General features: G+C 38.9%; 1 protein-coding gene across 10 annotated transcripts in view; it reads right to left on the reverse strand.

Annotated features, from left to right (window-relative positions):
• PPFIBP1 (PPFIA binding protein 1) overlaps positions 1–15,966 on the reverse strand; it is a 211,604-nt gene that overhangs the window by 51,787 nt on the left and 143,851 nt on the right. For all 10 annotated transcript variants that reach the window (XM_023555025.2, XM_023555018.2, XM_010595565.3 and 7 more), the window contains 2 exons: positions 15,848–15,946; positions 13,074–13,279 (listed from right to left, as the gene is read on the reverse strand). In XM_023555025.2, coding sequence (XP_023410793.1) covers positions 13,074–13,279; positions 15,848–15,946 — 305 coding nt within the window. The remainder of the gene's footprint in view (positions 1–13,073; positions 13,280–15,847; positions 15,947–15,966) is intronic.

Here is a 15,966-nt window from a genome sequence, read left to right on the forward strand (position 1 = left end):
GGGGGGGGGGGGGAGCAGGGAGGGTGGAGGAGGAGGGAGAGATGACCTGCCCCGTCCTTATCCCTCCTCTCCTCCTCAAAGTTCCACATGTAGAACTCTCAGTGCCTGCCTTTAAATGGGAGACAGCAGGACAAGGCTTGTCACAGGACAAGCTTCCCTACCTCTTTCAAGCCTTGAGCCTTTGAAGCCTTTATCTCTTCCCCCAAAAGCCTTAATACTTCAGTCCACAATGACTTCCCCTGGTAGCACTGACTGGCATTTTATCACTTTCAGTCTTGAATTCATTAACTTCTTGTGAGTTTACTTGTTTATATAAGGTTATCTTAAGCACCTGGGCAGCCTGTAAACTGGTATTGTCTTGCAACCTTGACAACATCTGACCCAGTGCTCTACATATACAGATGCTCACTCTTCCTTCCCTCCTTCTCGCCTCTCTTTTGTCAGATTTGGGTATATTTATGCATGGTATGGAGCCCCTCGGTGGTGCAAATGTTTAAAGCGCTGGCTGCTATCTGAAAGGTTGGAGGTTCATGTCCATCCAGAGGTGCCTTAGATGCAGTGGTTAAAAAGCTTGACCATTAACCAAAAGGTCAGCAGTTCGAATCCACCAGCCACTCCTTGGAAACCCTATGGGGCAGTTTTAGTTCTACTCTGTCCTATAGGGTCGCTATGAGTTGTAATTGGCTAGATGGCAATGGGTTTGTTTTTTTGTAATCTACGTCCAAAAACTGAGCCACTGAAAACTCCATGGAGCACAGTGCTACTCTGACACACACTGGGTTGCCATGAGTCTGAGTCAACTTGAAAGCAACTGATTGGTTATGCATGGTGTAAAACCCGTTGCAATCAACTGAATTCTGACTCATGGTGACCCTACAGGACAGAGTAGAGCTGCCTCATAGGGTTTCCAAGGAACAACTGGTGGATTCGAACTACTGACCTTTTGGTTAGCATCCGAGCTCTTAACCACTGTGCCACCAGGGCTCAAAGGAAGTATAAAATAGGAAAGAAGTGTAGATTTTTTCTCAGTTGTCCTATATATGCACGTCATTAAGAAGATACATGAAGAGGCCCAGAGACAGCAGAAAACATAAAAACAACATTTTGAAATACAGTAGTATATGTGCTTTGTCTCTTGTTTTTTAAGTAGTTCATAACCATGTAATATGTAATCCTAATAGAATTTCCTGACTCCTCATTCAAATACAACAAAAATAAAAGCCGGCTGGAGTCCAAAATAGTTAAATGTGGCCGTCCAGAGTTCAGCTGAAAAAGCAAATAACACCTTCAGACATAGAACCAGAGAAAATACAAATGTACGTTCTTACTCCACAGGGCACATCTGATGTGACATCTATTATTATTATTATTCAGAATTAACTGGTATTATTGTTTTACCTTTCCAGTTAATGCAGTTTCCAGTATCAATTCTGGGAATAATGAAAGTTATGTGTTAGGAGGAAAAAAAAAAATACGCGGCTTAATGAAAAAGAAAATTTCAGGATGTTTCTTTGTATAATTTAGATACACGTTCCCTGGATACATTTCCCAAGAGGCCACAAAAAAAGTAGAAGCTAATTCAGTAAGTGTGCAATATGTATTTTCAGCAGATGAAATTTTTAACATCAGCTGCTTGACAACATGCCTGTACAATTATCACAGCATAATTCCGTTCACGTTGTTAACTGAAGTGCCCAGAATCAAATTATAAGTATTGCGAAAGAGTCTAATGGAATGAACTGGAGGATTATCTTCTCTGGGGACCACCAAGAAGAGGAAATTTAAATAACTTCTTGAGGATAGCTTTTTGGAAAAGAGCCAGGATATATAACGCACAGTCTCAATCTAAGTAAGTTCTGAGACTGGCTCCATACGGCTTTAGAATCCTCATTTTAATTAAAAACAGACATCTTTTTAAAAAACCCCACACAAGCAATGCTTTGTAAACAGATATACTCCATTAGATAGAAAAGTTTTCTGCTCAGTGAGGATAAGAAGCAAAACTTGTCTTTCACTTGACTAGAGGAAATGATAGCGTGGTAAGTTGTGTTTCTCCCTAAGCTACTCTATAGGATGTGGAAATGAGATGTTTCAAAACCAATTCTCCAAGATTATCCTAAAACAAAAACAAGTACTCAAAAATGACTCATAATGAGCATACTTACATTTCTTAACACTGTACTGATGATATTTTTAAGAGAACATCATGCTCAAGGGTAGTTAAGTATTTTTAAACACTAAGTCACTATAGGAACGTAAAGCAAAAGTTAAGAGCCACCAGTGGAATAGTTACATACTTTGAAAACATTATGTTAACTTATTCAAGTAGGTAAGTGAGGGTCTGCTCTCTCCAAACATTATTTATATTTCTGCCTATTTTGTTACCTTCAGCGTAAAAATGTCAAAAACTCATTGCCATCGAGTCGATTTTGACTCATAGCAACCCTATAGGACAGAGTACAACTGCCCAATAAGGGCTTCCAAGGAGCGGCTGATGGATTTGAACTGCCAACCTCATGGTTAGCAGCCAAGCTCTTAACCACTGCACCACCAGGGCCCCATTAAAAATGTTAGAGGGAGCTATATTCCATTAGGCAAATGCCCTGTTGTCGTTTATTGCCGCAGTCAATTCCGACTCATAGTGACCCCCTATTCTTCCTTCCACTCCTGGGTTCTACCTCTCAGAGCTTCCCCGTCCGTGGCATGCTCTCTCACACACTAACTTTATTCCTTTGTATGAACTGTCTTTCTCAGCTTTTCCTCTTTTTTCCTCATTCCTTAAAGTCCACCTCAAATGAGGTAGCTCCATAAATTCTTCCTTGAATTAACTGTTTACTCAGATGGCACCCAGATGAGCCTTCACTACAGCAGGTATCACATTGGATAGACTAAGGTTAGCCCTTGGCTACATACTCGCATTTTCCTCCCAAGAGAGTCTGCATGCTTTGTGAGGACCTTCATCCTTACATCGGTCACACAGTGAGTGTTAACAAAGCGATGAATGAAGGAATGAAGGAACAGTGATTGGTGTTCAATGAGTGTTGGTTGAATGAAAGCTAAATGAACCTTTGATTTTAGCCTGGCCTTTTCGTTCTCATCAAGACTGTTACTCATATTTCCTCTACAGCCTGGCATGTACACCACGGTCAAACTCTAGACTTGCTCCTTTCTCTTCAAGCCAATCCTCTCTCTTACCACCATGTTCAGGAAGTGATCACAGAGCCTTCTTAATGGACCATCTTGCATAAGCTCCCTTATATACTTTCTTCTGCACTGTACAATATTATATACTGCCTCCTACTTCCTCCTTCCTTTCTCCCCAGTCTCAAGGAAATTGGGTCTTAATTTCTTCTTAAAAGCTCATCATTCCACCTCTGCTTTGGGACCCTTATTTTCTACTTCCCTGATACCTACAATTATCACCTCTGTCCTTATCATTCTCAATTTCTTCCTCTTAATTAATTTTCTTTCATTCTCTTTTCCAACATCTACTCCAAGGCTTTCTGCCTACCACTGTACTTATCTCCCACTCATCTCTGCCTATATGAACCCTACCCATCTGTCTTAGTCATCTAGTGCTGCTATAACAGAAATACCACAAGTGGATGGATGGCTTTAACAAAGAGAAATTTATTCTCTCACAGTCTAGTAGGCTAAGAGTCCAAATTCAGGGCATCAGCTCCAGGGGTACGCTTTCTCTCTCTGTCAGCTCTAGAGGAAAGTCCTTGTCATCAATCTCCCCCTGGACTAGGAGCTTCTCTGTGCAGAAACCCCAGGGACAAAGGACACGCTCTGCTCCTGGTGCTGCTTTCTTGGTGGTATGAGTTCCCCAACTCTCTGCTTGCTTCCCTTTCCTTTTATCTCTTGTAAGATAAAAGGTGGGGCAGGCCACACCCCAGGGAAACTCCCTTTACATTGGATCCGGGATGTGACCTGAGCAAGGGTTTTACACCCTACCCTAATCCTCTTTAGCCACAGGCAGAGATTATGATTTATAACACACAGGAAAATCACAAAATGGAGGACAATCATACACTACACCTAACCAAGCTGACACATATTTTTGGGGAACACAATTCAATCCATGACACCATCTCTCATGACCAGTTCTTACCTCTTCCTTCTTATACTGTGCCATTCTCCTCTCCTCCTCTGCTTGCTTCCCTTCTGTGTTTCAACCAAAGCATGTCTGGTCTGTACCACACAATTTAGCCTTCCATCATGTTCTGCCATGGGTAGTTCTCTAGTGAGTTTATGTGAGTTGGTTGTTTCTTCTTCCTAATAGCCCCTCAGTGCAAAACTAAGCCTTACATTTCTTTAGACTCTTCCATGATGTTTATAAAACCCTGACCACATAATTAGAAATGTATTTATCATAAACTCTTACTGAGTCAATTTGACTTCCAAAGCATTTAAGATCACCGTAAATTACCTTAACTACTCAAAATCCCAGCGATGCTTTCAAAATAACCCTTTTAACTATAGCTTATGACGAGTCCCCTTCATTGACCACACTCAATCCAACTGAAAGCCTAATTCAAAACTGGAATCAACTTCGGGACTTGAGCAGTACAGGACTTACCGTGTACCCATCTAACGGTATGTGTAGAGAGGAAGGAGTGTGGCATATCACGGAGGGCTAAAGCAGGAGACACAGCTCGACTGTAACACTGATATAAACCAAAAAACCAAACCCGTTGCCGTTGAGTCAATTCTGACTCATAGCAACCCTATAGGGCAGAGTAGAACTGCCCCATAGGGTTTACAAGGAGTGCCTGGTGGATCTGAAGTACCAACCTTTTGGTTAGCAGCCAAACTCTTAACCACTATACCACTAGGGTTTCCAACACTGATATACTTGGATTTAATTAAGGAGCTCGTGGTGTTCATCAGATTTCCCTGGCATGACGGGAGAAACATGTCTAAAAAGCTTATTCTTCATAGAATTACAGGATCCTTAGAGCTAGTCAGGAACCACACCTAGGAATGTAAATTGCCTGAACTCCACGGTAGGGGCTACATATAATGCTAGAGTACCACCTACTTTACCCATCACCAGCTAAGGGGTAGCTCTTCTTTTCAGTCAATTTCCTTTTAACTATCCAATATTACAAAGGCACAAGCAAGAACTAAGAAAATTATGATAATCACCCATGCATCCATACCTAGACGTAATAAACGGCAGTATTTTCTCTTATAAAAGTAGAAAGGCTAGTACAATGAAATCTCCTGTATCCATCATTTAGTTTCAATAGCTAATAATTAATGGTAGGTAGGAGCTTTTTGGAAACCCTCGTGGCTTAGTGGTTAAGTACTATGGCTGCTAACCAAGAGGCTGGCAGTCAGAATCCACCAGGTGTTCCTTGGAAACTCTACAGGGCAGTTCTCCTCTGTCCTATAGTGTCACTATGAGTTGAAATCAACTCAATGGCAGTGGGTTTGGTTTTTTTGGTTAGGAGCCTTTCATGCATTAAAACCAAACCAAACACATTGTCATTGAGTTGATTCTGACTCATAGCAACCCTATAAGGCATTGTAGAGCTGCCCCATAAGATTTCCAAGGCTGTAATCTTTACGAAAGCAGACTGCCACGTCTTTCTCCCGCGGAGCAGCTGGTGGGTTTGAGCTGTCGATATTTTGGTTAGTACCTGAGTACTTAACCACTGTGCCACCAGAGCTCCTTTCATCCATTACTTTTATTTAAAGCATCCTGTTGTGTTTTCCTTTGATTTTCTTGGTTCTCTTGGTCTGCATTAGTCTACAGTTGTCTGCCCTCTTTCCCCAACCTTCACTTTGCTTTGTTCTTCTTTCCTGAGCTCTTTGGCCTGTCTAAATAAAAAAAAAAAAAATTATATATATATATTTATATATATATATATATATATAAAAGCAGTGATTTCCTACAATTACACTCATTCATTCTGAAACACAGATGTTCATTTTGAATATAGTATTTCCAAATTAGAATGGTGAGTAGCTAAATTAAAATGAGGAAGAGAAAATCAGTCCAATTTTGTAAGGACAAGAAATGTGAAATATTTGGACTAATACCATTACTTATACAAAAATACATACAACTCACACAATTCCACGCAGCCAATGCACTTATTTTCAAAAAAAGTTTTAAAAACTGTCACACAGTCTTGATTTCCCGATTCTGTTTTTAAAAATGCAGTATCAAGAAAGGAAAAGTGAGGCTAAGTCTACTAAAGCTCCTTTAATTAAATCTTATCTCTAGCTACCAAAAGAAATAACTAACGGTAAGGTCTCCCATATCCTTCTATCACTAACCTGCATGCAAATGTTTATTGCATGCCTGCTCTCCACTAGACAATGCATTAGGAGATGAGATGGAGACAAGTCTTGGGCCCTTGAGCCAGGAATATCAGTCACATTTCACTTGGGTCGAACACTACAATAAGGCCAAATTGAGTGAAAGGATATGATAACAACAGTGTTGAAAATCAAGTCACCAAGCAGAGGCACATGCTCTGCTCCCCTGTCCTCGCACCCGACGTGATGGAATGAGCCAGGTGAGACTCCCCTTGGGCTGTAGGTAACACCAGTCCACATCCTGGCATCCCCTCTGACTGATCAGTGCCCCTGGTGTACTGAACAGCACTTTTGACTCTGAGTCAATAATCTTGCAAACAGTCCACTTCCTTTCTCGCTCCTAAAATTCTATTGCTACTGAAAAGAGGAAATAAGATCCCAAGGACAAACTCTTCAGAGCCCACTATTTTTTCAAAATCTCATGACCTCTGCTTGAAAAGAAAAACAAAACAAAATCTCACACACACTTCATCACACTCAAGAAATTCAATCAAGGCCCTTTTCTGGTAAAGATATTACTTTATTAAATGCTGTCAGAAAGTGAACCAAGATCAAACTCAGAATAAGCCTGAATATAAATACATTCTGTACCTTCACAGTTAAAACTGCAGATGTGGTCAAAAAAAGCCTATGGCTTTTATTTCAGGGTTTTATTTTTCTCAATGTTTGTTTTATTTTTTAATTAATTTTTGTACGGTGCTTATTTTCAAGAAACAGAAAGCATCTTCTTAATGAAACAGCCAACTAGAGAGAAAGCAGGTGTTCTGGAGTAAGGACCATCACAGTAGTAGGCCAACCTCCAGGACTTAATACTCCAAAAGCTTAACTACAGCTGAAATGCTGGTTAGAGCAGCAGATGCCAAGCGCTTTCATCTGCCAGTCTCATTAGAAATATCTTGAAAGACCTTCCCTTGGAGCATTTGGGTATTCTTTTGCCAAAAAAACAACTGCCAAAATACAGTGGTTATCCCAAATACACCGCACTTCCTCAGTTGTGTACTCACAGTCATTACAGGGTGAAGGAATTAGATTTCTTTAGAGTCTCTTAAAAGGATCTTTCAGGGAAGATGGACTCCGGCCCCTCCTCATGCATCTCATCGTGCTCCCTGAAGCTTCTCCAGTGAGGAGAGGGGTCTATGTTGAGACTATGACATTATTCTGGTCACAGAATATTCGTATACCCCAATGTCCCCTGAGTTACAGGATAAAAAATAGGTTCCAGTACGCCTAAAAGCTAAGCCCCAGTTCCATTCTAGTAGCATATTCATTCATTCACCCATCAGTCATTCATTTATTCACTATTTATTGAAAGCCAACCATGTGACAGAATACTGTACAGTATAGTGCTGGAAGATGAGCCTCCTACATTGGAAAGTGCTAAGTGACCTCAATGATGGACACAAGCATACCAGTAATCATGAAGATGGTGGCAGATCAGGCAACATTTTGTTCTGTTGTATACAGTGTTCCTAGGAAGTTGGGGCTGACTTAAAGGTAACTAACAACGACTATGTGACAGACAGGTTACTCAGGCATTCAGATACAGAAAAAGAATCAATCTTCTACTTTAGGAAAGATAACGTAAGATCAAGAAAAAATTCTGTCTCTATTTTTCTTACCACATATTCCTTCTTAACTCATTTTCAAAAAAGAACAATGAAATCTCTTTCAATTCAGTGCTAACAAATAGGGATTCCAATAAAATTGCACCTCTTATCACTCCGCACTGGCTTCCCTCCAGTGGGAATTCAGCTGACTGGGTCATTCGTTTTCCTGTACCTGTGGACATGCTTCATGTGGTTTACCAGAAGTCATGGGGGAAGCTGCTTTAATTTTAGCCAGGATGTCTCAGTAAGGCACTGCATAACTCAGACAGTTGTGACCACATATGGGAGAAATCTGAGGGTGTACCTTATTTGCCATGGCCTGACACAACATTCCCTGAAGGCTCACATGAAAAGAGAAGATAATCAGAGAATAGCAGGGACCGGAGGATGGAGGGATTGGAATGGACGGTGTGGCAGGGAGTCAGCAACTTGGGGAGAACAGCCAGAGGCTTTGGAGAAAACGTGACCCACGTTTGAACTCTTCAAATCATGAGTCTTTCACATTTTTACGGAAACCTTTTAAAATGTACATTTTAAATTAATATTACCTTTTTTTTTTAACGTAGGAATAGATACGAATGTATTACGGTAACTTACCAGATCAGAAGTCAGTCAAGAATGCTTACTTTCCCCATTTACACTCTATATATGTCACAGGTCATGATGTCTATCAGTGTTTTTACTCCCTTAGTTGAAAATTATATTTTTTTAATTTGTGCTAACTTTGGGATTGCCTCTTAATTAAAACTGCTAAATAATCACTTTTGGGATTTCATTACCTGATCCCTCTCAGATGTGGATCAAGGTCATAATCCTTAGCTTTATCTATTGGGGAAGCATTAAAAGCATGTTCTAGGGTAACTTATCACATTAGACCTAAAGTAAACAAAATTATCCACTTGGCTCAAACAACTAGACATATTTTTCCATTTTCCCTCTTAAACTTAGAGCTTAATAAAGCACATAACTCTCCATCATTTAACGCATGATAACATTTCAAAATCAAAACAGAGACTCTTGCCTGGAATGAGCTAAATGAATATGTCCTGTTCAGTAGTTTTTTTTTTTTTTTTTTTGCCACAGGAGAAAACTTCTGATTTTAAAATGAATTTGTTCATTTTTAGAAGTCTGCAGTTATAGCTATGCTATTAAAACAAAATCATTCTTATAAACTGAATAGCCTTTCAATGTAATAGGCTACTAGTATTACTATTTTCTTTTCTCTTACTTTCCCACCAGTGCCCCCTCAAAAAAAAAAATTGCTGTTGATTCTGATTCGTGGCTGCCCACGTCTGATAAAATGAAAGTATTAAACAAACAGCAAAAATTAGTAGTGAAGGGATAACCTACATCCTACAGGAAACCTGTGGATCTCCTCGGCCTAGGCAAAATAATAATCAGAATGTTTTGGCTAGAAATGTCCAGTTACACTGATGAGAAGATTAATATCGGCCTAAGTACACAGACTCTAGAGTCTGCTATCATTAAACACGAATGAAACCGTAATTATGTAATTGGTATCATTAACAAGTCCTTTTCCAAAATTGGGAGCTTCTCCACATTTCTGTACCCTTTTCTCACAAGAAATGAAGTAGGTGTGTGGAATTTGTAACAAAACTCCCCTTTGTAACGGGGCCCTTCCTTCCCCCACTGGAAAGGTAACCAGTTAAATGTTTTCCACAGTATTCCCTTTATAATTAGCTATCTGCCAGGCTCTTTGACAAACACTCAACATATATTAGCTTGTAGGAGCCTCACAATTCTGTGTGGCACATACCATCAACCCCATTTGATAGATGAGGAAACTGAAGCACAGAGCTTAAGAAACATTCCCAAAATCATACAGGCTTCTAAGAGTCACAGCCAATATTAAAATTCAGGTCTGCTATCTCCAGAGCCTGCATTTGTAACCACTAAGATAAAATCCTGCCGCCTTCATCATTCTACAGCTTTTCTACACCAGAACTTCCTTATTTGTTATTTTAGCAATTTCCTCATATACATATAGAGGGAATTTGCTAGGATACTCTTTCTTCGTTTCTAAGATGCCATCAGTTTTTGTCACACTATTAATTTTAAAAAGATCCCAGCTAAAATTTGTATACATCTCACTTTTTAGAACATAAAACACATTGTAACTTCAGAAATATTAAAATGGGAGAAATCTACCATTATCAGCAAATCATTAAGTTATAAGCATAAGACTTTCTACATGTTGGATTCTTGAAACTGGTTCAAGTTCTCTTTTGGTGCTAAAAATAAAGTTACCACAGCAGATGTACTCAAACTACTCATTTTTCACCAATCATTCCTGCTTTCTCTTTCCCAGTTTACTTTTTGCCCTTTGCCATCTTCTTTCACTCACAGTGTGTTTGAAAAAAAAAAAAAAAGCACACTTAATTTGGACGGGCAAGAGTCAAGACGGAAGACTAGACAGACATAGAACAAGTTTAACAGCAACAACAACAACAAAAAATGGGTGCCAAAAAGAATTATCTCTGGATCAACATCTTGGGTTTTTTGTTTGTTTGTTTGTTGTGTTATTGCTTTTGGATGAAAACGGAATCTTAAAAAGTTGTGTAAAGTATTTGCCATTTTGTGGATACTTCATTTTAAGACATTAAATATTAAAACAGGGAGCAAACGAAACCACAAGCCAACAAGTTATTATCCACCCAAGGAATAAATTTAACACAACAAACAACTTCAGTTCACTCAAATGTGAATCTGATTTTATCATTTGTGAAACATCATCACAAACGTAATTACTGAGTATCATCTACTATATGCCGGGCATTATTCTCGGCACCAGGAATAGAGTGAGCTGTTTTGTTTTTAAACAAGGCAAAAATTCCTGATTTATGATGTTTACAGTCCAGTTGCAGAGACAGAACATAAATGATATAAATATAAACATGGCAAAAAACACAGCATGTAAGAACGTGGTAAGTGCTAAGATAGAAATAACACGCTTTGTTACTCTTGAGTAAGGGGAGAAGGCACTGGAGACATGTCAAAAAGGAATAAGTGACATGATCTGACTTATAGCCAGATACCATCATCATCACCTTTTATCTTTTCCAGAAATACTTTAATAGAACAGACTGAGTGCATGTTAATAAATATATTTCAGATACAAGTCAAAAATGCAACCATAGGTACCCTTCTGCTATGGCTAGCTTGGTGGCCTCTGGATATGGGTTAGAAACAGATTCTTTTTCAACAGAAAATCTCTTTCCCACTTTATAATGAATGGTCAGAAAAATATGGGGTATAGAAGGGATGAGAAGGAAGTAGACAGAGGCTAGGAAAAAATGCATCTAAACACCTATATTCAGAGCATGAAGCAATCCCCAAGAAGTCAGCAAACTTGGATCCTTAAATCTGTAGAGGGGAAGCTTGCAGAATTGAATAATGAGGCACCATGTAATAAAAAATATCTACAATTGTCAAGTTTATGTAGGGACACCACCACTAAAAGATCGATTGTACTATTTGCACTCAGAATACAGAGGTAAGGTGGATGGGAACAAAAGAACATTCACGAGAAGACTGGTAGGAACACCAGGATTTGTGTTATATCACACAAAAACGCATTAGCTATAAAAAAAATTAGCTATAGGAGGTACTATTAAGGCTCCCAAAGCAAATAGTTTCCATTTCCACCAGAGATCCAAAAACAGGTCCTAATTCTTTCATACGATTTGCATTAGCTTTTCTATAAACACAACTAATTCATAAGCATAGTAATGCATCTTACTGAAGATTTCTTTAAATACTTACAAACTGCCATCTTTTCTATCTTCTCCTTTGAATATGCTTTTGTAACCTTCTTTACATTTTATGTGTTCGATACATATTAAAACCAGGGCATTTACCAATGTGATTAGAGAAAGGGCAGCTCTGTCATGCCATCTGTTTTTGAGAAGGATGCCTAGAACAGGCCTTGCTGTTCTGTGAGTAAGGGCACCATTTAAAATCCACCTCCACAACTTAACGTGTGCACCGGAATTGAAATGATTGCCAAGAACCACTAGATGGCACTTTACATCAAATACTCCTATAAGCCTCTATTATCTATTCATTATGCTTTTCCATCTAGAATGGCTATTGGGTTAACTGCTGTCAATTTGAACTCATATAGATACAGATGAGAACTTTAATGGACAGACAGCTAAATTAGTGGCGATGAGGCAATATAGGTATTAAAAAAAAAAAAAAAACCCACTGCTGTTGAGTTGATTTTGACTCAGAGTAACAACACAGGGCAGAATAGAACTACCCCATAGGGTTTCCAGGGAGCAGCTGATGGATTCAAACTCCCGACTTTTTGGTTAGCAGCCAGGCTCTTAACCACTGTGCCACCAGAGCTCCATATTCATAGCAACCCTATAGGACAGAATAGAACTACCCCACAGGGTTTCCAAGGAGCAGCTGAGGGATTCTAACTGCCCACCTTTTGGTTAGCAGCTGAGCTCTTAATCACTGCACCACCAGGGTTCCCAATATGGGTATAGATAGTGAGACTGGTGACACAATGTTAAGTATGTAACCAGTGTCATTGAACTGTTCATGTAGAAATTGTGAATGGAGGTATGTTTGGTTGTATATTATTGCCACCAAAAAAAATATTCTGCCTGATTGTCAAAACCCACAGGACTCTACAACACAAAGAGTGGACCTTAAAGTAAACTAAGGTCTTTAGTTAATAATCATGTATCAGTTCATCAACTGTAACAAATGTACCACAGGAATGCAAGATGTTAATTTAAAAAAAAAAAGAATTGCTCTCAGTCCCTTTACAGTAAACTTCCCAATATTACTAAGAAAGTATCTATTATGTGCAAACTTTGTCCCTTATGGCACTATTTGTTTTAGCCACAGTAGGTCACTCAGACACAATCTAAAAGCTAGTCCACTTTTATGGGCAGAATCAGGCGGCCTAACAGCACTTTAAAAAATTTTCCTTAGAGTGAAAAGGGAACTGGGATCACATAAAGGATAAAATTAAAACAAAGCTGTTGTACTATAATTTTTTTTTTCTTGTTCTAATCAGCTATTCTAGCCTCTAAATTTTAGAATAAGTGACAAAAGATTCACAGCATGGGGCTTTTAATATGCAGAGACACCTACCATTTGGCTCTGAAGCCATTCCATCAGCGTTTCTGCTGTTGAATCTGGAATCTGGCACCTCAAGCCTTCTTTCTCATCTGTTTCCATCATCTCCAACAATCCACGCAGGTCCTCCACAAGGTGCAGTGCTCGCAAGCTTCCCATGAATGGGGAGGTGGGAGACTGGCAATCAAAAATCCCATTAGAATATTCCAGGGCCTTAGAACCTAGGTTAAAAATATCACAAGGAAAGCAATGGGGTTTACATTAGATAAAACGCAAGAGCTAAAGATAGTAAACAAGTTTAATAACAATAAGGAACAATCAAACCAAAACAAAGAATGGGAAAAAAACACGGGGGGGGGGGGTCAGATAATAATTCAATCATGTAAATCCCCCTCCACACCATAGTTATATGGTACAAAAATATACCATATACAGTCCATCCTCATTATTTCATATTTGCCAACTGGCCTACTCACTAAAATTTATCTGTAACCCCAAAATCAATACCCATGGTGCTTTCGTGGTCATTCACAGATACGTCCACTCAGAGAGCGGCAAAAAATTTGAGGAGCTCAGTGTACAACCCTGGTTTGGTATTCACTAATTCAACGTTCGTAGGAATTTACAGAACATAACTACATGAACAATGAGAATCAGCTGTAATCAATAGTCCAATCCCTAACAGAAAGGCCAACTGTTAAGCAGAAAAAAGGTACGGTGGGTTTTGGCAAGAAGTACACTGGCCTCTACCTGAAAACCTCTGACGGAAGGAGGCAGGTCAGTTTGTATGGAGCTACGCATTCCAGAAAACACAAATTTTAGGGACCATGAAGTCTTTAAACTCTTTTAAAAAAGTTACACATTGAAGTGGAAACTGCATAGCATAATTTCAAAGGTAAGAAAAGAAGGCCAGTTTCCAGTTAATTTACCAGAATTTAATCTCTGAAGAAGTTCAATGAATTACATGTGTATGTGTGTGTTAGCATGTTTGTATAAATACTTTTCCCCATGATTTTGTTTGCAGCCTAAACCTCAAAGGCTACTGTTAATGTCAGCTTTTTTTTAACAATAGTTATACGGTTAGTTTTATAGTTAAAACATTTATATAGTTAGCTTTCTATTACTTCCAATGAAACCATTCTACTACTTAAATTCACACTGCTAATCCATAGCCCATTCTGATGTGTCAAATATACAAACTACTTGTTTACTAAAACATACAAGTCCCATTCCAGTGGTTCTTAAGCATTAGCATTACTGACGAGATTACTATAAATATATATGCCCATATCCCTCCACGACAAGGCATCTAGGAAAAAAAAAAAAAAAAATCTAGGAGAATATATAAATCGTAAATCCTTCAAATAATGCTCCAGAAAATCACTTCTCTCAACCAGAGTTTTGCTAAGAATGTAAGGTTATACTCTCTGGCAAGAGCCTAGAATTGATTCTAGTTATATTTTCAGATATCCTAAAAGAGTCAGTTCAATCTCTCTTCCACAAAATAGTCCTTCAATGTTTGAAAACATATATCATGCCCCAAGTAAGAACAGTTTTCTAGATTACATTTAACTAGTTCCTTCAAATGATCTTTACTGATGTGACTGTTTTATTCTTCACCATCATGTTTGCCACCTCTAGACAACTTTTAGCTTGCCAATAACCCTTTGAAAACAATATTCCAAAAACTGAATACAGTATTCAATGTGCAGTCTAATATGCAAAGGAGATTCAACTGAAGTCTGGTCTCTAGGACAGAGTATAACAGATAAGGTCAAACTATGACATGCCACTTTCCTCAGGAGAAGCCACCACTGCAAGGGGGTCACCTACTTGTCACCCCCTCTGCCATGAGAAGCAAACAAGGATGTAGTGATCTTTGCTCTGCTGTCACAATAGAAAACTGTTGACGATTCTTAACCAGGGAGTAATCCAACCAAGTCTGTGTTTTAGAAAGTGATGTCTGGTGGTCTAGGAAAGAATGGACTAGAGTGGAAAAGCCAGAATATCCGGACATCGAGTGGGTGGGTGTCTTGGACAAGCCAAGACAATGGTAGCACAGACAGGACAGATTCTAGAAAGGATAAAAAGAAAAGGCAGAATTTTAGGAGGAGGTAGAAATGTTAGAATTCGATTAATTAAATGTGGAGCATGAGGGACAAAAGTATCTGGAACGACTTAAATTTCTTGTTTAAGAAACTATGTGGATGAAGGGTTATGAAATTAGCTAAGATAAAGACCAACAGAAAGGCTTCCAAGGAAAGATAACGACCTTAATGTGTTAAATGATGACAGTGATGTACCTACAGGACATTTCAGGAGAGATATCTGGTTGGCAGTTAGAGATAGCAAAGAATTTTGAAGCTTAGCAAAGAATTGGGAAAGTCAAAGATATGGATGAGAGAGTCACTGAAGGAAAAGTGAATGTTGAGTTCAAGGAAGCAGATCAGAACATTCATAGATACTAGGTAAAGAAGTGTCCTTCCAGGCGCAGCCCACAGACCACTGTACCAGAATCATCAAGATGCAGATTCTTTATCATTGATCAGAAGCTAGGGTGGAATTGGATTTTAATTGGATTTTGGATTTTAAACTAATGCTTGAGGATAATTCTGGTATAGAATGGAAAAGGGCAGAAAAGATGAAACCATAGGGAACCTAAAGGCACTGGAGAGAGTCAAAACACAGAAACAAGAAAGAAGATAGGAAGATAATAAGAGAGTTGTAATGAAAAAGCCAAGAGAGCTGAGTACATGCCATGATTCCAGCTTCTGGAAGACGTGGATTACCTGCTATAATACCGTCCATCTGTTCCAACGCTGCAGCCAACATGTCACTTGCATCACTCATCATTTTCTTATATTTCAATGGCAAATTCCAACCTAGATCTGAAAAAATAATGATGTTA

Source organism: Loxodonta africana, chromosome 4 (assembly GCF_030014295.1).
Source record: "Loxodonta africana isolate mLoxAfr1 chromosome 4, mLoxAfr1.hap2, whole genome shotgun sequence".
Taxonomy (NCBI): domain Eukaryota; kingdom Metazoa; phylum Chordata; class Mammalia; order Proboscidea; family Elephantidae; genus Loxodonta; species Loxodonta africana.